At 40.0% G+C, this 25,119-nt stretch overlaps 1 protein-coding gene across 2 annotated transcripts in view; it reads right to left on the reverse strand.

The window, feature by feature from the left end:
- The window catches only part of CLIC4 (chloride intracellular channel 4), a 95,079-nt gene that overhangs the window by 24,455 nt on the left and 45,505 nt on the right, over positions 1 to 25,119 (reverse strand). The window contains exons 2-3 of one of the 2 annotated variants that reach the window (XM_055262711.2): positions 17,146 to 17,255; positions 3,410 to 3,535 (exon numbers count right to left, since the gene is read on the reverse strand). In XM_055262711.2, coding sequence (XP_055118686.1) covers positions 3,410 to 3,535; positions 17,146 to 17,255 — 236 coding nt within the window. The remainder of the gene's footprint in view (positions 1 to 3,409; positions 3,536 to 17,145; positions 17,256 to 25,119) is intronic. The other variant, XM_055262712.2, reaches the window with a different exon arrangement.

Genomic DNA, 25,119 nt, shown 5'->3' on the forward strand with positions numbered 1-25,119 from the left:
CTAGCTGACCTATCTAGAAGATCCAGCTGATCTATCTAGAAGATCTAGCTGATCTCTCTAGATCTTCCTTCATCACCTTCATCTGATGATCCATCTAGAAAATCTGATCTACCTTCATCAATGATCTATCTAGAATTGATCTTCTAGATAGATCATTGATGAAGGTGGCTACACTAAACAGATTTTTAATGCAGACAAAACCTTCTATTCAAAGATGTCATCTATAATTTTCATAGCTACAGAGGAAAAGTCAATGTCTGGTTTCAAATCTTCAAAGGACAGGCTGCCTCTGTTAAACAGTCTAATGCAGCTGTTGACATTAGGTTGAAACCCATGCTCATCTTCCATTCCAAAATTTGAAGAACCCTTAAGAATTATACTGAAGCTACTGTGCACATGCTCTATAAATGGAACAATAAAGGCTGGATAATGGCACATCCATCTGTTCACAGTATGGTTTACTAAATATTTTAAGCCCACTGTTGAGATCCACTGCCCAGGAAAAAAAGATTCCTTTCTAAATATTACCACTCATTGACAATGCACTAGTCACCCCAGAACTCTGATAGAGATATACAGGGAGATCATGGTTGTTTTCACACCTGCTAACACAACATCCATTCTACAGTCCATAAATTAAGGAGTAATGTTGACTTTCAAGTCTTATTATTTAATAAACACATTTCATAAGGCCACAGAAAGTGATTCCTCTGATGGATCTGAGCAAAGCGAAGTGACCTGGAAAAGATTTACCTTTCTAGATGCAATTAAGAACATTCAGCAGGGTCTGGGGGCTCACAACACACCTGTAATCCCAGCACTTTGTGCGGCCGAGACGGGCAGATCACCTGAGGTCAGGAGTTCAAGACCAGCCTGGCCAAAATGGCAAAACCCCGACTCTACTAAACAACACAAAAAAATTAGCTGGGCATGGCAGCAGGTGCCTGTAATCTCAGCTATTCAGGAGGCTGAAGCAGGAGAATCGCTTGAACCTGGGAGACAGAGGTTGCGGTGAGCCGAGATCGCACCACTGCACTCCAGCCTGGGTGATAAGAACGAAAACTCCATCCCCAAAAAAGAAACAAAAACGAACATTCATGATTTATGGGAGGAGGTGAAAATAGCAACATTAACAGGAGTTTGGAGGAAGTGGATTCTAACCCTCATGGATGACGTTCACAGGTTCAAGACGTCAGTGGAGGGAGGAACTACCTATGTGTTGAAAATAGCAAGATAACTAGAATTAGAAGTGGAGCCTGAAAATGTAATCTAATTGTTCTACCTTCATAATAAAATTTGAATGGATGACGAGTTGCTTCTTATGAATGAGCAAAGAAAATGGTTTCTTTTTTTTTGAGACGGAGTCTCGCTCTGTCGCCCAGGCTGGAGTGCAGTGGCACAACCTCGGCTCACTGCAAGCTCCGCCTCCCGGGTTCACGCCATTGTCCTGCCTCAGCCTCCTGAGTAGCTGGGACTACAGGCACCTGCCACCGCGCCCGGCTAATTTTTTTGTATTTTTAGTAGAGACGGGGTTTCACCGTGTTAGCTAGGATGGTCTCGATCTCTTGACCTCATGATCCGCCCGTCTCGACCTCCCAAAGTGCTAGGATTACAGGCGTGAGCCACCGCACCCGGCCAGAAAATGGTTTCTTGAGATAGAATGTATACCTAGTGAAGATGTTAAGAACACTGTTGAAATGACAACAAGGAATTTAGAATATTACATCAACTTAGTTGTTAAAACAGCAGGAGGGTTTCAGAAGATGGATTCTAATTTTGAAAAAGGTTCTACTGTGGGTAAAACACTATTGAACAAGGGTGCATGTTCTCAGGACCTCTTGAGATTAGCCTCAGGCAAAGAATCTTTACTTTAAAATTTTTAAATGCTATCAAACACTATTGCATGTTACAGAGAAATCTTTCATGAAAGGAAGAGTCCATCAATGTAGAAAAATTCATTGTTATCTTACTTCAAGAAATTGCCACAGCCACCCCCACCAGCAACCACCATCCTGATCAGTCGGTAGCCAGCGACATCAAGGTAAGACCCTCCATCAGCAAAAAGACTGACTCACTGAAGGCTCAGACAACCATTAGCATTTGTTAGCAATGATTTTTTTTTTTTTTTTGAGACAGAGTTTTGCTTTTGTCACCCAGGCTGGAGTGCAGTGGCACTATCTTAGCTCACTACAACCTCCGCCTTCCGGGTTCAAGTGATTCTCCTGCCTCAGCCTCCCAAGTAGCTGGGATTACAGGCGCCTGCCACCATGCCCAGCTAACTTTTTTTGTATTTTTTAGTAGAGATGGGGTTTCTCCATGTTGGTCAGGCTGGTCTCGAACTCTCAACCTCAGGTGATCCACCCGCCTCGGCCTCCCAAAGTGTTGGGATTACAGGCATGAGCCACCGCACCCAGCCTAGCAATGAAGTATTTTTAAATTAAGGTACAAGCAATATTTTCAGACATAATGCTATTATTGTACACTTAAAACACTACAGTATACTACTGTAAATATAACTTTTGCATGCACTGGGAAACCAAAAATTTCATGTGACTCATTTTATTCCAATATTCATTTTATCACAGTGGTCTGGAACCTAACCCACAATGGTCTGGAACCATACCCTTCAGGGTATGCCTATAATTATTTTAGAACCCTCCATCTCAATAATCCCATTCCTAGAAAATATATCTGGACATGGAGGGCAACAGTCAAGTTAACCAGTAAGAAAGGTTTTGGTCAGTAGAAACAAAACATGTCAATTTTCAGGATAATGAAACTGGAAAAGCCTAAAAGAAACAAATAATGCTTTGAATCTATGCCAATATTACAGTATGATGCAAAGCTGCATATTTGCAATTTAGGTAACTATCATTACAGTACATCCAGGACCTAGAGATCTGGAACACCTCAAAGAAATAAGTAAATAAAAACTCTGAATCCTAGGGACACGGTCTGAAAAGTCAATTTCCTTGGATTACAGCTTTGGAAAGTTACCTTTAAAATGAACTGAAATCAAATCTCATAGCAGTCCTGTGCCACACTCCTGTGAAGACATTCTTACTGGGTTCAGTTGGAATGTGTCTTTCCCCACCCCTTCTCCTCTTTAAACTTCTCTCTGCTTGAGACCTACAGTCCACAAATAACCAGTCTTTCCTGACCTATCAGACACATCCCAAATCTGTTTCTACCACATACTCTACAGCTTAGACAAATCCCCACCTTTCTTAATATGGCTTATTGGCCTAGCTGGAAGCCAATTCTTATATCTGTGTAGCATTAATTATAAGAAACATAGAAGAGAGTCCTAGTCATTCCAAATTAATGCTGCAAGAAAGATCTCTACAGACAAATAACACAAGCTTCAAAGAAGTGACAATATTTTCATACTATTTTCCTTGATACTCACTTGGGAGGGCATAAGACTTCTTCAAGAAATTCCTCAATCTTATTTACATCCGTTTTGACTTCACTGTTGAAAGTTATAAATGGTGGGTGGGTCCCGGGAGCCAAGTTCTGCAGGTCTGCAGGCTTCCTGTTGGGCAAAATATTGGTCAAAATCAGATCTTTTTTTTACTCTTAAACAACAATAATACTTTAAATTCTCAAAGTTGGCCAGGCACGGTGGCTTGTGTCTGTAATCATAGCACTACAGGAGGCTGAGGTGGGAGACTGCTTAGCCCAGGAGTTTGAGACCCAGCCTGGGCAACATGGTAAGATCCTGTCTCCACAAAACATAAAAAATTAGCCAGGCATGGTGGTCCGCGCCTACTGTCCCAGCTACCAGGGAGGCTGAGGTGGGAGGATCACTTGAGCCTGGGAAGTTGAGGCTGGAGTGAGCCATGATCGCACCACTGCACTCCAGCCTGGGTGACGGAGAGACCCTGTCTCAAAAAGAAAATAAATAAATTGTCCGGGCGTGGTGGCTCATGTCTGTAATCCCAGCCCTTTGGGAGGCCGAGGCGGGTGGATCACCTGAGGTCAGGAGTTCGAGCCTGGTCAGCATGGTGAAACCCCGTCTCTGCTAAAAATATAAAAATTAGCTGGGCATGGTGGCGTGCACCTGTAGTTCCAGCTACTTGGGAGGCTGAGGAAGGAGAATCACTTGAACCCGGGAGGCGGAGGTTGCAGCGAGCTGAGAATGTACCACTGCACTCCAGCCTAGGTGACAGAGTAAAACCCTGTCAGAAAAGAAAAAGAAAAGAGATAAAAGTGGTTCTAAATTTTAAAGTATATAAAACTGAATAAGAAATGGTATTTTTCAGCCGGGCATGGTGGCTCATGCCTGTAATCCCAGCACTTTGGGAGGCCAAGGCGGGAGGATCATGAGGTCAGAAGTTTGAGACCAGCCTGACCAACATGATGAAACCCCATCTCTACTAAAAATACAAAAATTAACTGGGCGTGGTGGCATGCGCCTATAATCCCAGCTACTCAGGAGGCTGAGGCAGGAGAATCGCTTGAATCCCGGAAGCAGAGGTTGCAGTGAGCAGAGATCTCGCCACAGCACTCCAGCCTGGGCAACAGAGCAAGACTCCATTTTAAAAAGAAAAAAAAGGAAAGAAAGGAAGGTATTTTTCGACCGGGTGTGGTGGCTCACGCCTGTAATCCCAGCACTTTGAGAGGCCGGGCAGATCACGAGGTCAAGAGATCAAGACCATCCTGGCCAACATGGTGAAACTCCGTCTGCTAAAAATGTAAAAATTAGCTGCGCATGGTGGCGTGCACCTGTAGTTCCAGCTACTTGGGAGGCTGAGGAAGGAGAATCACTTGTACCCAGGAGGCGGAGGTTACAGTGAGCCAAGACCATGCCACTGCACTCCAGCCTGGTGACAGAGCAATACTCTGTCTCAAAAAAAAGAAAGAAATAGTACTTTTCTACTAAGTATAATAGCTGTAATAGTATTCTAATAAGAAGCAAGCCTCCACAAAATACATAATTTATGGTAAGAAAATTCTTTGATTTTTTTTTTAACCAAAATACAAAATCCACCATTCTCATTCCAAATTAACTAAGTCACTCATTAGAGATAGTGATAGAATGAGGAGGGAAAAAAGATTTTGGAGAGTTAGTCTCTGGTTTCCACTCTGGCCCCAACTAATTGTGTAAAGATGGGTAAGTCATGACTTCCCTAGGCCTTTTTTTTCTTTTTCGTTTTGGCAAAATAAAAGAGACAAGCAGCTGAATCCTGCAGTCATCTTCAACTTCGTAAGATTCCAAATTCTGGTGCTATTTCTTTCCCATTATTCATAGAAGTCCAGGCTTGACAAGGAAAAGGATCACCAGATTAGACTATCTAATAACAAAATCACTTCAATATATAAAAGATGGCATAATGAAGGGTAAAAAGCAACAAAGAATGGACAAAGTATTGAGTCAGAAAAGCTTAAAATCTACATTACCTAAGGATTTTGTCCAAATTCATTTCAAAGGTCATCAAAAAAATCAAATAGGTATGGGTCAAAAGAAATTGATGAGAGACAGATAAAACAAGTGAACACACAGAAAAATGTAAAATAGCACAACTATAAAGGGAATTTAAAAGTAAACAATAAGATATCTTCCTCCTGTTGATTAGGAAAAATTGAAAATACCACAAAACACTGATAAAGATGGTGAAACTGTTATGCTGACAACTACTAACAGCAAGAAATGTTTGTACTATCTTGTTAAAAAGCAAAATGGCTCACTCAAACCCACCAATGAATTTTAGGATCAAAAAATGAGATGACCAGATATGGTGTGTTTCCTATAGCACCATGAAGTATTCTTACCAAAAAAGTTGACCCTGAATCTAATCAAGCCACTGGGGCTAGCTGGGTGCAGTGGCTCATACCTGTAACCTTAGCACTTTGAGAGGCCAAGGCAGGAGGATTGCTTGAGTCCAGGAGTTCAAGTGAGACCAGCCTCGGCAACATAGTGAGATCCCATCTCTATAAAAAAATTTTTTTTAATTAGCTGGGTGTGGTGGCATGTGCCTGTAGTCCCAGCTACTTGGGAGGCTGAGATGGGAGGATTGGTTGAGCCCAGGCAGTTGAGGCTGCAGTGAACAGTGATCATATCACTGCATTTCAGCCTGGGCAACAGAGTGAGACCCTGTCTCAAAACAACAACAACAAAGACAACAAACCAAAAGAAAGCAGCCTCTGGGGCAGCTGTTTCTCAAACTGTAAGCCAGGAGACCCTTCCACCAGGTGATCCATTAGGTCAGAACTATTTTTATAATACTAAGGCATCATTTGCCTTCTTCACTCTCATTCTCCTCTCGTGCACATATAGTAAAATTTTCCAAATTTACTTGGCTACGTGGTATAAGATATCAGAAGGTAATGAATGCAGAAGCAGAGACAAGAAACCTCTTCTAAGATGTGCAAAAATGTAAAGGAATGCCACTCTTCTCACTGTTTTTTGTTTTGGGAAATATAGTTGTTTTACATTAAAAATGTTTTGTGATAATAAGTAGTAGGTTTATTATTGTTCTATATTTAATGAATTAGTAAATAACTTTTTTTTTCTTTTTGTGAGACGGAGTCTCACTCTGTCGCCCAGGCTGAAGTGCAGTGGCGCGATCTCGGCTCACTACAAGCTCCATCTCCCCCAGGTTCACGCCATTCTCCTGCCTCAGCTTCCCGAGTAGCTGGGACTACAGGCACACACCAAGCCCAGCTAATTTTTGTTGTATTTTTTAGTAGAGACAGGGTTTCACCATGTTAGTCAGGATGGTCTCGATCTCCTGACCTCGTGATCCACCCGCCTCGGCCTCCCAAAGTGCTGGGATTACAGGTGTGAGCCACCACACCTGGTCGCAAATAAACATTTTTAAAATTTCTCAGGATTTTTTTTTTTGAGACCAGTCACCAAAGCAGGAGTGCAGTGGCACAATCATGGTTCCCTGCAGCCTTGATTTCCTGGGCTCAAGCAATTCTCCTACCTCAGCCTCCCAAGCAGCTGGGACCAGAGGCACACTCCACCAAGCCCAGCTAATTTTTTAAAAATTTTTTGTAGAGATAAGGATCTCACCATATTGCCTAGGCTAATTTCTCAACTTTAATTTCTAATATAGTAAAACAGGTAGATATAACCCACACAACTGAAAGCTGTTTGAGGCCTTCAATAATTTAAGACTACAAAGGGGTCCTGAGATTATTTACAGGAAATGCAGGGAGGGGGAAAATGAGAGGACAAAGTTAAATGATATCACAAGGAAGCAACTGCTAAATTCTGGATTTGGGACAATCTACCTTTCAGCTGAATGGCATTTTTACCAGACACAGGTGGGGGACTGTTATAGATTAAGAAAAACTTAAGAGATATAACAATCAAACATAAAAAGTAGAAATTACTTGGATACTGATTTGAATCAACCAACCAAAAATAAAAAGATATTTTAGAGATAACCACGGAAATCCCAAATGGTATACTAGGAACTTCAGGAGATGAGAGCATTGTGGTTAGGGAAGAAAATGTCCACACTGTTTGAAGACATACACTGAATTAAGTAGGGATGAAATGACATGATGTCTAGCATTTACTTTAAAACATTTCAGCAAAGAAAATAAGAAAAAAGAGGCAAAGCAAATGTGGCAAGATCTTGATAACTGAATTGGGTTTACGGAGAAATCTGTTCTATTCTTATGCATGTTTGAAAACTTTCACAATTAAAAAAGCAAACATAAAAATGTGTACTTCAAGAAAAGTAATACAACAACATACAGTTTCAAGGAATGTTTCTCCCTCCTATTATAGCCCAGAGCTGTTTATCTTGTTATTAAGTTAGCCTGCCTGCCTTCCTTCTTCCTTCCTTCCTGACCATAAATGCACAGAATTTGAATAAAATAAAGAATATTGGCTGGGCGTGGTGGCTCATGCCTGTAATCCCAGCACTTTGTGAGGCCGAAGCGGGTGGATCACCTGAGGTCAGGAGCTTGAGACCAACCTGGGCAACATGATGCAACCCCATCTCTACTAAAAATATAAAACTTAGCTGGGTGCAGTAGTGCATGCCTATAGTCCCAGCTACTCGGGAGGCTGAGGCAGAATTGCTGGAAGACGGAGGTTACAGTGAGCTGAGATGGCACCACTGCACTTCAGCCTGGGCGACAGAGCAAGACTCTGTCTCCAAAAAAAAAAAAGAATATTTTTAAATATATCATGAAAGTGAAATACTTCGTCATCAGAATTTTCAAGATAGAGGGGAATCAGAAATCTATAACCAGTTTATAATCTATCAATTTCCCTTGGTCTGAATTCTCTCTCTGGCTCCATCTTTCAATTTAGGTTAGAAAGCCTCAGGTTTCTATGACTACATTCCAACCAAAGATGCAAAGATTTATTTAATTATCTCATTAATTCAAAAATTTTTAACTCAAAGTCCAAGTTCTAGAGCCTATCTTGCTTCCTAAACAAGGAAAAATAAGACATATTTCCTATCAACTTCTATAAGAACCTAACCTCCAAAAGAGGACTTTCAAAAGTCAAAATCTGATTTGATTTTCAACTCTGATGCTTTCACTGAACATTCTTTAGTCTGACAAGGTAAAGTTTTTCACAAAATGAAATAAGTCAGCCCTCCTTATTCATGGGTTCAGCATCTGTGGGTTCAACCAACTGAGGATCAAAAATATTTTTTACAAGGCCAAATGCGGTGGCTCATGTCTGTAATCCCAACACTTTGGGAGGCCGAGGCATGCAGATCAGTTGAGGTCAGGAGTTTGAGACCAGACTGGCCAACATGGTGAAACCCCGTCTCTACTAAAAATAAAAAAAATTAGCCAGGCGTGGTGGTGGGTGCCTGTAGTCCCAGCTACTTGGGAGGCTAAGGCAGGAGAATCGCTTGAACCCGAGAGGCCAAGATCGCACCACTGCACTCCAGCCTGGGTGACAGACTGAGACTCCATCTCAAAAAAAAAAAAAAAAAAAAAAAAAACGAAATTTATAGATAGATAGATAGATAGATCTCCCGTCTCTACAAAAAATACAAAAATTAGCCAGGTGTGGTGGCGCATGCTACTTGGAAGGCTGAGGCGAGCCATGATCACACACTGTACTCCAGCCTGGGCAACAGAATGAGACTCTGTCTCAAAAAAAAGGGCGGCAGGGCAGGGGCGGAGGCGGGGGGTGGTTGCAGTTGTACTGAACATGTACAGACTTTTACTTGTCATTATTCCCTAAACACAGTGTAATGACAACTTACATAGCATTTACACTTTATTAGGCATTATAACCTAGAGATGATTTAAAGTATATGGGAGGCTATTTGCAGGTTAATATGCAAATACTATTCCATTTTATATAAGAAACTTGAGCCATCTGTGGATTTTGGTATCCACCAGGGGTCCTTAAACCAATCCCCCATGGATACCAAGCAATGACTGTAGACCGGGCACAGTGGCTCATGTCTGTAATCTCAGCACTTTGGGAGGCCAAGGCGGGCGGATCATCTGAGGTCAGGAGTTCGAGACCAGCCTGGCCAACATGGTGAAACCCCATCTCTACTAAAAATACAAAATTAGCCAGGCATGGTGGTGCACGCCTGCAATCCCAGTTACTCAGGAAGCTGAGGAAGGACAATCGCTTGAATCCGGGAGGTGAAGGTTGCAGTGAGCTGAGATTGTACCACTGCATTCCAGCCTGGGCAACGAGAGCAAAACTCTGTCTCAAAAAAAAAAAAAAAAAAAAAAAAAAAAAAAAAAAAAAAAAGGAATGTTTTTTAATCTTGTCATATATAAATTGTGATTACCTGGAAAACAATTTTCTCACTCCAAATTCATAAAACATATCCATTAACATTTTTATAATGAACAGTCAATTAAATGCCTAACTAAGTTAATCATATAAGTCTGTTTTTCACAAATAGTTTTTTTTAAGAACAGGGTAGATTAGATAAAGGGGAAGAAGGTCTTGTTAGATATGAGTTCTAAATTTCTTTTCAAATAATCAATATGTCAGTATGTTCAATTCTTCACCTTCTGCTTTTAAACTTAACTTCCTCGTAAAGTGACCATTTTTGATTACCTGCTCCACCCTGACTCATTTCAATTACCTGCTCTGTCATACCCATTTTTCCGACCAAACCACTCACCCAGTGACTCTCTTTAAATTAGCCAAGAATTAGTTTAGCCTGTGCGGTCTAACCCTAGCCAATAGGGGAACGACACGGAAGCAGGGGCCACGTGCGTCAGAGATAAGAACCCTTTCCCCTCCCTTATCCAAGTGTGCGCTTACCATTGCTCCATCTGTAAGAACGCACCCTTCTATAGAAGTAACTTGCCTTGCTGAGAATTAAAAAGAAAATTTTATATTCAAGTGCTATTTCTTTTGCAGCACCAAAAATTTATTTATAACAGTCTCAATGCTTAAAAAAAAAAAAACAAAACCCAAAGGAGTAGGTCGGGTAGGGCATGTGGGACAAAAATAAATAACACCTATTACTTCTATAATTAATTATGAAAGTTTTTAAGCTCTCTAAACAAAAAGATTCTTAATTTTTTAAATTTTATTCATTTTTTTTTTTTTTTTTTTTTTTTTTTTAGAGATAGGGGTCTCTCTCTCTTGCTATGTTGCCCAGGCTGTCCTCAAACTCCTGGTCTCAAGTGATCCTCAGCTGCGAGTGGCTGGGACTAGAGAGCATGCCACTGCACCTGGCTCCCAAATAAAAATATTTATTGGGAGAGGGAGAAAGCTAGCATATCAGAGAAAAAAGAACCAAGGCTGAATAAAAAGGACTGGCTTGAAGTCCCAAATGGAAAAGCTCTGCCATTTACCAGCTACATGACTACATAAATTACAACCTCTTTGAGTCTGGATTTCCTCTTTATAAGATCTGCTTTGTCTGTAAAGATTAAATCAAATAAGGCACGTGAAAGTGAACTAAAAGTATGCAAATGAAAGCCATTACCACTTTTAGTATCACATTAACAAAGCATTATGCAGGAAATAAGATTGGCAGTTTAAACTTTAATAGAGCTGGTGGTTCATAAATGGTTACCTAGCATTAACTGACTAGTAATAAACAAAATCTGATTTAGAGTCATATGTACCACCAAGGAAAGTTTAAAGGGCATATGATTACCAATTTTCCATTAATATTTGTGATTAGTGAATAGTCTATCTTGTTTCGGTTGAAAGGCTATATATATTTTTTTCAAATAAATAAAGCGATAAAACTGTTTTCCAGATTAACTGTTGAGATGACAGACAACCACGGCAGGTCCTGATTCCAAGCGAAGAATCTGAGAAGAAACTTTAGTGCCTTCAAACATATTAGTAGATTTCAAATAAATGGACAAGTTCTAAACAGTAATCTGATTCACTCACAAGCTATATACCAACCAAACAGAATCTAAGATTCTTCAACTTGCAGTTCTCACCTGCACTCTCAGGCCTCAGGTGTTCTGTTTGACCCACAAAGGCTCATTTTACAGATGTTTCACAGAAACGTAACACTGTAAGAATTGCAGTTTGAGACAAATGAAATTGAGCCAATAGGCAATGTCTAAAAATTTCAAGACATCTTTGGTTTACTTCCAAAAAGGCCTTCAGTAAATACTCAATACTTGATTAAAACTCATTCAAATATTTCCCTTACGTGACATCAAGAGCAAAGTGCACAGAACTCATGCCTTGCAACAGGGTGCAAATATTCTCTAGTGTTTTGGGGTTTATTATTTTTATCCTCATTTATCATGGTAGTCTTTCAGATGAAATAAATTATTCTGTTGTTTCCCATTTTCTTTCTAGATGAAGAAAAATAAAAACAAAAACCGAAAGGAAAAGAAACGAATGAAAAGGAGGAATCCTATAGGAGCTAATATTTTAAGAGACTTGAGAGGCTTAATTTCTATTAAAATGTAGTTCAGTACAATTGCAACAATTGGAGGAAGCTGGGCTGGTGACTCAGTTCCAGCTGCTTGGTATGAAATGAGTGCAGCATAGCTATAGGACACTGGAGCTGGCTCTTGAAGATGACCTATCTGTAACAAGTTGACTTGCCCAACGAAGAAGAAAGTACTAGGTATGTAGGCCTTATCTTTTAAATTGAGCTCCTTTTTTCTCCAGAAAGAGAACAATAACAAAAAAAAAAATTGAGTTCCTTTTTGAAGGTGCTGATTTTCAGGGCATAAAATTAATTCACACATATCAAAGAGATTACTGGACACTATATAAACATATAACAACAACAACAAAAAAACCTCACAAAAGTTAACATAGAACCAGAATTATTTCTTTCAGAACGCTTTACTACTATTAATTATTCTTTACTAGATTTGCTATATTCTGGTTTGACTGATAGTCAAGTCACTAATTGAACGAATTAATCATGGACTCAACAAAACACACACACCAAGACCCCTTGTCACTAAGAATTTGTCTTTGTCCCAGTTCAATCAGTTAAAGAATTTTATTGATTTGGATTAAATATTGTTAATCTGTCTACTTTTAATGTCAATTTTAATGTCAATCTGTGGAGGAATACTTCAAAAAAAAATAGCACCCATGGAAAGATTTCAAATATGGATTCCATAATTCTTTTGTCTTTGTTTTTGGGTGTTTTTTTTTTTTTTTTTTTTGAGATGGAGTCTCACTCTGTTGCCCAGGCTAGAGTGCAGTGGCGTGATTTCAGCTCACTGCAGCCTCCACCTCCTGGATTCAAGTGATTCTCCTGCCTCAGCCTCCCGAGTAGCTGGGACTACAGGCACTCACCACCACGCATGACTAATTTTTGTATTTTTAGTAGAGACAGGATTTCACCATGTTGGCCAGGCTAGTCTTGAACTCCTGACCTCAAGTGATCGCCTGCCCCGGCCTCTCAAAGCGCTGGGGTTACAAGAGTGAGCCACTTTGCATGGCCCAAATATAGATTCTATAATTTTTAACATCTTGATAACAGTTTAGGAGTAAAGTGTATACTGATAACAGGTTTAGAAAAACATTCACTGATAATTCTATTCACTTAGCTCTCAGCGGCCTCAACAGGATGTATCATCTTTGAAATCATCTTGAAAAAGAAGATTAAAAAAAAAAAAGAACATAAAGACATAGCAACAAAATACTCCCTCTCTGTGTGTCTGTGTTTCCCTTACCTCTCAATCACACACACACACACATCCCCCACCCACCCACATTCACACACACACAGTGAGTACACATGTGATTCTGAATGCAGTCATAAAGCACAATTATCTTGAATTGGACTGCTCTAACAAGTGCTTCATGTAGCTCAAGTCAACTTTACAAAGGGGAAAAATGGAGTCTGACTTTCCTGTCTGGACAGCAGCAGGAAGTAGATGATCTCTCTGAAAGACAGGCCTGTCTCATTCCATTTAGTCTTGGCATGTGTCACTCATGCTGCTGCTACTGAAGATCATGGAAATTGAACTGATTTCTCAAGTTACTGAAGACTGTTTTCAGAAAGGTGGAACCACAGAGACATGATCATGAAGATAAAACTATCTGAAGAGTCTATTTGGGAATCAGATTTTCTTCTGAGTTTCTAACTGCCTTTTAAGATATGCAGAACTATCAGTTTCATAGTTCCATTGTAACATTTTAAACTATTACAAAAGTGAAGTTTTTTTCCCTTCCTTTTTCCTGAATTTAAATATAAGGTAACTGACTCCAAGGAAGATGAGGCAGCTTGCCCCAGGTCCCAGTGAAATCAGTGATGGAGCTTTCTCCATACACAGCCAGGTCTCACTCCTGAAATTTTCTATACTATGCCATGGTTGTTTCCCAACTGATGACATGCCAGAACATCTTTAACTCTGTCCCCAATTTTAATATTTTCACTTATATTAGCTGAAGCTTTTGTTCAAATCGTTGATGTAAATTGAAATTCTTTGTGAAGCCCGGGCCCTTTTTTTTATCTAAACGTTCTTTAAATTGCAATATGAACAGAAAATCAGGTTTGGAAATGACTCCCACCAAAGCACTAAGGCTGCTTTGGCAGGCAAGTAATGGAAGATTGTTCACAGCCTCACAAGGGACACATGAATACTACCAGCATAGTCATTAATGCCAACTGAGATTCAAAGAGAACATGTCATACAGTGCCAGAACTAGAAATGGGCTTGTTCTTATGGATGAAATGTCATGTAACAATCATTTTTTTCAAATCATAGAGTGAGCTGCTAAGTAACTCTCAGAGGAGTTCTATTGTTCTCCACTGGTTTGTTCTGGAGTCAGTACTTCTCACCAAGATATTAGGCAATTACCAGGAAAAGCAGGAAAATAAGCACTATAGGCATTTTTTCTCCCCCACAAATTTCTAAAAAGAGTCACATTTAATGTTTTAAGATTAAGAATATATTATGAAAAGTACTACAGGGATGTTTTATTCCTCTGTGATAACTTTCATATATACTGGTGGGTTGATTTCTGGTTTTGTTTTTTGAACCAATGTTCACTTTCTTGAGGTACTTTCTCTTTAAAATTTTGTCCAAGACTACAAGTGTGTAAACTCATGGAAAAGATCTGGATGAGGCCAGGCACAGTGGCTAAAGTCTGTAATCCCAGCACTTTGGGAGGCCAAGGCCAGAGGACTGCTTGAGCCCAGGAGTTCAAGACCCGCCTGGGCAACACAGGGAGACTCTGTCTCTTAAAAATAAAAAATTAGCCAGGTGCGATAGTAAATACCTGTAGTCCTAGCTACTTGGGAGGCTGAGGGTGGAGGATTACTTGAGCCCAGGAGCTCAAGGCTACAGAGTAAGCCGTGATCGTGCCACTGCACTCCAGCCTTGGTGACAGAGGCAGACCCTGTCTCAAAAAAAAGAAAAAGAAAAAAGGAAAAGATTTGGAAGAATAAAGACCAAACCTAAAACAAATTATCTCTCTGAAGGGGAAGTTGATGACTAGGGGTAGGGATGGTAGAGACTCATTATCATGTACTACTTGTATAGTTTTAGCTGCCCTAAGAAGCATTTTTTAGATTTACTGGAGACCTATGATTGCTAAAGACCAAAAAATATAAGCTTCAATTTTAAGTGCTCTCTACTGTTGATTTTACATAAAGCCCTAGGTAATAAACATATATCTTCTTTGATATTTTCTAATTATGAGGCCCTGAATGCCTACCTCCCATGCGCCACTTTTTATATATATAAACACTTAACATATACCCTTAAACATATTTCCACATATACAATTAAATATATACAAATCTGCAAATATCAATCAACCTATAGGAATAATGCCTTTAAAAAGTCTGCAAATGAAAAGAAACAGACAACTCTGAAATAGCTATAATGGGTTTACTTCCTTTTCTGACCCAGATTCCCATCGTTTATAGCACTATTACTGGTATGTGTCACAATTAAAGCACTGTATTAAACTATTCAATGACGGCTTTTTCAAAGCATGGCAGTCAACTCACTTGCTCCAAGCCAAAAATGGCATAGGAGAAATTCATGTATTTTAGGACACAGTAAGGGTGTGTGCCTGGTGGCACAGTCTATTTTTAGGAGTTATATTGGGAAACTTCCTTTGTGTACACATGTATGAAAAAAAACAGTAACAGAAGGGTAACTACATGACTTATTTCATTCTTACAACATCTCTGTCCAACATGAATAAGGTAATGTCTTCCCAAGAGCTTGTAGTTTTAACTCACTATTCCCAAAGGCTTATTTCTACATTTACATACATAACTAAAGGGGTTCCTAGATGACTTTATGGCTTATGTTCAATAAATTTTAAAGTCTGTAAAATTTCAAATATATGCACTGGCAGTAAGTAAAAATGTATTTTAACGGAATGACAGAAATCTGAGTACACTAACCTAGAACTGGGAATGGAATTATAGCTCTCAGGTAACTATCAGCATGTGATGCTCAGAGGGATAACATACATGAATCCTGCCACTTTATCAAGTGATAGGCTGTCAATATTTTTTCCTGGACACTGTTCATAACTTGATATATAATATGGTTTAAATTTGTGTCCTTGCCCAAATCTCATATCAAATTGTAATCTTCAATGTTGGAAGAGGGGCCTTGTGGGAGGTGACTGGATCACAAGGGCAGACTTTCTGTGACAGTGAGTGAGTTCTCACAAGATCTGGTTGTTTAAAAATGTGTAACACCTCCCCCTTCTCTCTTCTTCCTTCTCTGGCCATGAAAGACATGTCTGCTTCCCCTTTGCCTTCTATCATAATTGTAAGTCTCCTGAGGCCTCCCCAGCCAAGTTTCCTGTACAACCTGCAGAACTGTCAGTCAAGTAAACCTCTTTTCTTTATGAATTACCCAGTCTCAGGTAGTTCTTTATAGCAATGTGAGAACAGACTAATAGTTTTAAAAATAAGTATAATAGCAAATCATGTTGTGACACTTGCATCAAGAGGAATCCACTGCCAAACCCTAGATTTTCCCATTAATATAACTATTCTTCACCCTTGATTTACACCTTTTCGGAAAGGGGATGTATGAATATTCTTCACCTCAGACCTGTTTGCTAAAGGTGAATAGACATTCCTGAATAAAACAGAGCTTTCTACTCATCACGGCTCTTCTCAGCCCTCTCCACTATGGAAAAATAAGCCATAAAATTATCCAAGAGAAAGCTGCAAACAACTCTTCACTTAGCAAGAACAGACACAGGGCCACAGATAATTGCTCTTATTTTACAATACATTTAAACAAATATGATTAAAATATTTGCATTATAGCTAAAATGCTATAGAAAATTACTGTTATTCCCTGAAAAATAAATTAAATGAAATTGACAACAATGGTATTCAACCCCCTAAAAATCCTTGTCTTTAAAGATCCAGATTATATAGGTCACATGTTTAACACATTTGGGGCCAAGATGATGTCTGTTTAGAAAGTTCTTGATGACTCCATGTTTACACTGGAAAAAAGAAGTCAAGGATTTCACTGCATCCACACTAACACATACCTCCTCGTGCTGCTCATGAAATTTAAGGTAAACATACAAAAGTTGCTAAAAAAGACTGAGTAGCCACATGCAGTATACTGACAGTGTGACTTGTCCAAAATAGTTATATACAAGTTAAGTTTGTCCACAAACCAGCAGAACTTTAATACAATATATTTCCTTTAGAGAATACATGCCATCAAGGTGAAAATAGGATCAAACTGAAAAGATAGTTCAGCTTAAGTTGATTGCAAACTGCGCCCATGTCTTACCTTTTCAGGTCAACAGTCGTCACACTAAATACAACTCCTTTGAGCCAAAGAATCATGAAGAGCCTCTGGGAAAAGGGGCAGTTTCCTATGCTTTCACCATCACTGCCAGCCTGGAAAACAGAATTAAACATTAAAAACAAGGTCAAAGTGATGATACTCAACATGACATATCTTTTTCTGAATTTTAATCAAGAGTACAAGAAGCCAGGAAAAGCTACATTGTGGAAGGAAGAGTAGAAATTTGGGTCTTTATTATTTTGTTCTTTCATTAGCCTTTTTATTTTTTATTTTTTTCTTTTTTTGAGACAGGGTCTCCTTCTGTCACCCAGGCTGGAGTGCAGTGGTGCGATCTCAGCTCACTGCAACCTTCACCTCCAGGCTCAAGCAATCCTCCCATCTTAGCCTCCCAAGCAGCTGGAGCTACAGGCACGTACCACCATCCTGGCTAATTTTTAATATTTTTAGTAGAGACAGGGTTTCACCATGTTATCCAGGTTGGTCTTGAACTCCTGGGCTCAAGTGATCAACCTGCCTCAGCCTCCTAAAGTGGTGGGATCACAGGCATGAGCCACTGCACCCAGCTAGCGCTAGCCTCTTTCTTTTCTTAAAAATGATCAGTCTAGGGCCAGGCGTGGTGGCACACACCTGTAATCCCAGCACTTTGGGAGGCCGAGGCAAGTGGATCACACAGTCAGGAGTTTGAGACCAGCCTGGCCAATATGGTGAAACCCCATCTCTACTAAAAATCCAAAAATTAGCAAGGTGTGGTGGTTGGTGCCTGTAGTCCCAGCTACTAAAAAGGCTGAGGCAGGAGAATCACTTGAACCCGGGACGCAGAGGTTGCAGTGTGCCGAGATCGTGCCATGCACTCCAGCCTGGGCAACAGAGCGAGACTCTGTCTCAAATAAATAAATAAATAAACAAACAAACAAACAAATAAATAAAAAATAAAAATGACCAGTCTAGTATAGCACTGCCCAAGAGAATTTAATGCATGATGGTGATAATCCATATTGCCAATGTCCAATATGGTAGCCACTAGCAATATGTGGCTAGAGAGTATTTAAATGGGGCTAGTTCAAGTGAACTGAATTTTTTTGTTTCATTTATTTTAAATTACAGTCATGCATCACTTACTGATAGGGACACACTCTGAAAAAAATGTGCTGTTAGTGATTCTAGCATTTTACAAGCATCACAGAGTATGCCTTACACAAACCTAGATGAGACAGCCTACTACACACCTAGTCTGCATGGTATAGCCTATTGCTCCCAGGCTACAAACCTGTTCAGCATGTTACTGTACTGAATACTGTAGGCAAGTGGAATATAATGGTAAGTATCTGTACATCAAGACACATCTAAACATAGAAAAGGTAGAATAAAAATACGAATTATAAGCCGGGCGCTATGGCTCACACCTGCAATCCCAGCACTTTGGGAGGCCGAGGAGGGCAGACCACGAGGTCAGGAGTTTGAGACCAGCCTAGCCAACATGGTGAAACCCCATCTCTACTAAAATACAAAAAATTAGCTGGACGTGGTGGTGCGTGCCTGCAGTCCCAGCTACTTGGGAGGCTGAGGCAGGAGAATCGCTTGAACCCGGGAGGCGGAGATTGTACTCAGCCGACATTGTGCCACTGCACTCCAGCCTGGTGAAAGAGCAAAACTCCGTCTCAAAAAATAAAAACAAAAAATAAAAGCGAATTACAATCTTTTGAGACCCCTGGCATATGCAGCACATGACTATAATTTATAATTTAAAACATAAACAATATGTTTTCTTAATTTAAATAGCCACATATGACTAATGGCTACTATGTTGGACAGAACAGTAATTCCTAGGGGGTACATAAATCCTTGCCTCAGGGCAAAGTCAAAGTCAATTATGGGTTTTATGAAATGTAAAAATCATTTTTCATTTTATCAGACAGTATTCTTTGTAAGGCAAAGTAAAAAGGAAAACTTGTAGGTGTGCCTGCCTCCAAAAAAAATTCATTATAAACATCCCATATCCTGGCTGGGCGCAGTGGCTCACTCCTGTAATCCCAGCACTTTGGGAGGCCGAGGCAGGCAGATCACGAGGTCAGGAGTTTTGCGACCAGCCTGACCAACATAGTGAAACTCCGTCTCTACAAAAAGTACAAAAATTAGCCAGGCGTTGTGGTGCATGCCTATAATCCCAGCTACTCAGGGGACTGAGGCAGGAGCATTGCTTGAACCCGGGAGGTGGAGGTTGCGGTGAGCCGAGATCGTGCCACTGCACTCCAGCCTGGGCAACAAAGTGAGACTCCATTTCAAAAATAAAGATAAATATCCTATATCCTGGTTTTTTTGTTTGTTTTTTTTCAATTAGAGAAAGGATCTTACTATGTTTCCCAGGCTGGTGTGCAGTGGTTACTCACAGGCACAATCACAGCATACTGCAGTTTCAAATTCGTGGACTTAAGAAATCCTCCCACCTCAGCCTCCCCAGTAGCTGAAACTACAGGCATGCACCACCATACCCGGCCCATATCCTGTTGTACACATGCCTTCAGAGGCAAGAAAATAACAAAAGATTTATTTATAATAACCTATTTCTAATCCTACTTAATGAATGACAATGACAAGGTAGATTTTCCTAAAAATCAGAGTGGTACAAATCTTTTTTAGTCCCATCATGTGTGCCCCAAGGTTGTTTTTTGTTTTTTTTTTTTTAACTTTTATTTTAGGTTCAGGGGTATTACGTGCAGGTTTGTTATATAGGTAAACTCATGTCACACGTGTTTGTTGTACAGATTATTTCATCACCCAGGTACAAAGCCTAGAGCCCAATAGTTATTTTTTCTGATCCTCTCCCTCCTTCCATCCTCCAACCTCAACTAGAGCCCAGAAATAAGGCCACACATCTATAACCATCTGATCTTCGACAAAGCTGACAAAAACAAGCAACGTCAAAGACTCCATATTCAATAAATGGTGCTGGGATAACTGGCTAACCATATGCAGAAGATTAAAACTGGATCCCTTCCTTACACCATAGACAAAAATCAACTCAAGATGGATTAAAGACTTAAATGTAAAACCCAAAACTATAAAAACCCTGAAGACAACCTAGTCAGTGCCATTCTGGACATAGGAACTGGCAAAGATTTCATGACGAAGATGCCAAAAACAACTGCAACGAAAGTTGACAAACAGGATCTAATTAAACTTAAGAGTTTCCGCACAGCAGAAGAAACTATCAACAGAGTAAACAGACAACCTACAGAATGGGAGAAAATATTTGCAAAATATGCATCTGACAAAGGTCTCATATCCAGCATCCATAAGGAACTTAAACAAAATTACAAATATAAAACAAACAACCCCATTAAAAAGTGGGCAATGGACATGAACAGACACTTTTCAAAAGAAGACATACATGTGGCCCAACAAGCATAGGAAAAAAAGCTCAATATCACTGATCAATAGAGAAAAACAAATCAAAACCACAATGAGATACCATTTCACACCAGAATGGCTATTTTCAAAAAGTAAAAAAAAAATAACAGATGTTGGCAAGGTTGTAGAGAAAAGGGAACACTATACACTACTGGTGGGAGTGTAAATTAGTTAAACTACTGTGGAAAGCAGTGTGGCAACTCCTCAAAGAGCTAAAAACAGAACTACCATTCAACTCGGCAATCCCATTACTGGGTATATACCCAAAGGAATACAAATCATTCTACCATAAAGACACATGCATACGTATGTTCACTGCAGCACTATTCATGATGGCAAAGACATGGAATCAGCCCCAAGTTTAAAAAGGAAAGATGGACTGAAGGAAAAGGAGAGATGGGAAGCAGAGAGAGCTGGAATGCTGGAAGAGAATGTTCTGACATTGCTAGAGATCAACACAGCCTGTTGACTATGACGTCCATGGAGAGTGCCAGAAATAACTCTCCAATAAGTCATTCAAAGATGCTGGTAAAAGTACTGTTTATTATCCTAAAGTAACTCTCAAAAAATTCGGAAGCATTTCAGTAAAATGCTACATCAGTAAAAAGTCATTAATTCCCAAACTAATGGAGAGGTAAAAGGAGTTTAAAAAACAAAAACAAAAAAAGTGGGCTTATAGTGAAGATTCCAGAACCCTAATCAGACAGCATGGGACAGTTACAACAGAGCTTGGTTTAAAAAAAAAAAAAAAATCCGCATCATTCTTTATCAGTAACAAAATATACACAGAATTTGATGGCAGAATGAATCATATTAATTCCTAATACTACATACAACTTGTACAAAAATGTACTTCCTAAAAAAGGCCTAGTTCTTAAATTTTATTGTGATTACAAATAACCTAAGGAAAACATTTATAATGAAGACCTCGCGCCGGGCGCGGTGGCTCACGCCTGTAATCCCAGCACTTTGGGAGGCCGAGGCGGGCGGATCACAAGGTCAGGAGATCGAGACCATCCTGGCTAACACGGTGAAACCCCGTCTCTACTAAAAATACAAAAAAATTAGCCGGGCGCGGTGGCGGGCGCCTGTAGTCCCCAGCTACTCAGGAGGCTGAGGCAGGAGAATGGCACAAACCCAGGAGGCGGAGCTTGCAGTGAGCCGAGACTGCGCCACTGCACTCCGGCCTGGGCGAGAGAGCAAGACTCCATCTCAAAAAAAAAAAAAAAAAAAAAAATGAAGACCTCAGGGCCTCATATTTAGACATTCTGATTCAGCAGAACTCCTGCGTTGGGGCCCAGGAATCCTTATTTTGTTATAGGCACTCAAGGAGATTCCAAAGTAAGGCACCTGCCTGCTGGATACATTAAGAAACACTGGTGTGGGAAGGTTAGGATGATATTTGATTCTCAGAACCCAAGTCAATTTACAGCACTAACTCATCCTACTATATAACAAACTGGTGCCCAAAGTTGCCTTTTTGAAGATACTGACCATTAATAGCATGGAACACTGATAACACACAAGTGAATTTACTACAGACAAGAAAATGTTAATACATTACCTTTCCAATTAGCTTGATAATCCAAATTTGAGATTTACTAAAAAAAAAAAAAAAAAAACAAACAAAAAAAAACAGTAGTTTGGTAGACAAAGAACTAGTCTGACTCAAGGTCTTTATCCTCCTCCACTTAATCTATAAAATTAACTAAAATTTCCCAAGCTGCCTGTCAAAGAATTGTTAAAATCATTAAGTTGGTAAACGAGACATAATAAAGATATTACATGTAGGAACTTAGAAACACGTTAAACTAAAAGCAGGCTAACGATGAATAGGAACTGGCTACAGATCAGTCACCATACATAATCTCCTACAGTGGTCTGCAGACCCAGTCCTTGAGCATGGGCAAAAGAATCTCAGAATACAGAACAGTTCATGAAGACCTGGTCAGGACACAAATGCCCCTTTCCTTTCACAGGTGACTGCCTCCTTTCTCTATAATTTTCTAGCAAATTTTCCCAATTTACTTTTGTTTCAGGTATATCAGAAGCTTGTTACACATCTCATACGCCTAATAAGCACTTTCCTTCATGCACACATAAATAAAAGGATGCATATTCTTCAAGACAGACCTGAAAAAAGTCCCTTTTTTACTAACCACTAATGACAAGCCAAATAAGAAAAGTCATCGTCACCATGAACAACTTTTTCCAAAGTTTTAATAGCATCAGAAAATTGGGAGCTACTAGTCAGATGAAATATTTATTTTTATTTTTGAAATTTTTTAAAGTATAGAAAAGGCCACGCACAATGGTTCATGCCTATAATCCCAACACTTTGGAAGTCCAAAGCAGGAGGATCACTTGACACCAGGAGTTTGAGATCAGCCTGGGCAACCGAACAATACCCCATCTCTACCAAAAAAATTAGAAAATTAGCCAGCGCGGTGGCACTCTCCTATAGTCCCAGTTATTCAGGAGGCTGAGGTAGGAGGATCACTGGAGCCCAGGAGTTCAAGACTGCAGCCAGCCATGATTATAGCACTGCATTCCAGCCTGGGTAACAGAGCAAGACCCTGCCACTATTTAAAATACGTATACATATTATATATATATACACACACACACACATACATACATATAAATACATATATATACACACATCCACATATATATGTATAATTTATATCTATATAGTAAAACTGTGGAAAAATTCAAATTTCTTTTTTTTTTTTTTTTTTAATTAGATGGTGTCTCACTCTGTTACCCAGGGTGGAGTACAGTGGTGTGATCTCGGCTCACTGCAACCTCTGCCTCCCAGGTTCAGGCCATTCTCCTGCCTCAGCCTCCCGAGCAGCTGGGAGTACAGGTGCCCACCACCATGGCTGGCTGGCTGGCTTATTTATTTATTTATTTATTTATTTATTGAGATGGAGTTTCACTCTTGTCACCCAGGCTGGAGTGCAATGGTGTGATCTTGGCTCACTGCAACCTCCACCTCCAGGTTCAAGTGATTCTCCTGCCTCAACCTCCCAAGTAACTCGGATTACAGGTGCCCACAAACACACCCGGCTGATTTTCGTATTTTTATTAGAGATGGTGTTTCACCATGTCAGTCAGGCTGGTCTCGAACTCCTGACCTCAGGTGATCCGCCCGCCTCAGCCTCCCAAAGTGCCCGGATTACAGGCATGAGCCACGCCGCCCGGCCTAATTTTTGTATTTTTATTAGAGACAGGGTTTCACCATGTTGGCCAGGCTGATCTCAAACTCCTGACCTCAAGTGATCCACCCACCTCAGCCTCCCAAAGTCCCGGGATTACAGGTGTGAGCCATTGGGTCCGGCGAAAAATTCAAATTTCTAGAATTCACAAGTCAAAAACTTTCTCCTTTAATCCAAGTTAAATATAAAATTCAATTTCAACAAAATTATAGAATCAAAATTACCCTGTTTAGTATGAACTACACTGAATACAGCCTATTGCTACAGCTGACTGAGGACACTGTGATACAATGGAAAGCATCCTACACTGGGAGCCAGGATACGTTTATTCTATACCCAGTTTTGTATTAGTAACCATAAAAATTAACATATAGTTATCTAACAATAGCATCTGAGAAAAGTATGCCTTTAAAAAATACTTTACTTTTCACTGCTTCTAACAGTTATATTCATTATTTTTAAAATAAATAAAAACTGAAACACTAGAGAAAGTCAGAGCTCCCTTACCCTTGAACCATTAATTTGCTACTTATTCTTCTACATTTTTATTTTCTATGTACATACTACTATTTTTCTTTTAATAGAGACGGGGTTCTAACTATGTTGCCCAGGCTGGTTTCAAACTCCTGGCCTCAAGTTATCCTCCCACCTTGGCCTCTCAAAGTGCTGGGATTACAGGTGTGAGCCACCATGCCTGGCCCATACTACTTTATTCCTTAAAAAATATGATCACACTATATATAACACTATATATAACTTTTTTTTAGTTTATGTATTTTATTTCCAACTTAATGTAACCAATCCTCTGGAGGCTGTAATGTCTCTGCCAGAATACTGTCAGAGATGGCCAGGGAGGAAACCAGGGCCTTCAAACCCTGACAAGCCCCTGCCCCTGGGGTGGGGTCAGAGAAGGCCTAACAGAGTCAGGACTTTGAACATCAACCAGTGGTAATGAGGCCACCTCCACTAGTGTATCAGGGAGGTCACACAGGGAGCTGCAACTCCCATTCCCCTACCCCAGCAGTAATAAGGAGCCTCCTCACCATGGTTGCTGGCTTCTTTGGTTCCAAGTCTGAGATGTATAAGGCAAAAAACTAAGAAACTCACTACCCTCTAATTCTGTCTTTCCAGACGCAGAAGTCCCTCAGAAGTATTAAATTTATTTATTTATTTTTCTTTTCCTTTAAATCACATTCTGGAAGCAAGAAGTATTAAATCTAAAAAATGGGGCTAGGCACGGTGGCTCACACCTGTAATCCCAGCACTTTGGGAGGCCAAGGCAGGCAGATCACCTGAGGTCAGGCATTTGAGACCAGCCTGGCTAACA

This window comes from Symphalangus syndactylus, chromosome 22 (assembly GCF_028878055.3).
Source record: "Symphalangus syndactylus isolate Jambi chromosome 22, NHGRI_mSymSyn1-v2.1_pri, whole genome shotgun sequence".
NCBI classification, from domain to species: domain Eukaryota; kingdom Metazoa; phylum Chordata; class Mammalia; order Primates; family Hylobatidae; genus Symphalangus; species Symphalangus syndactylus.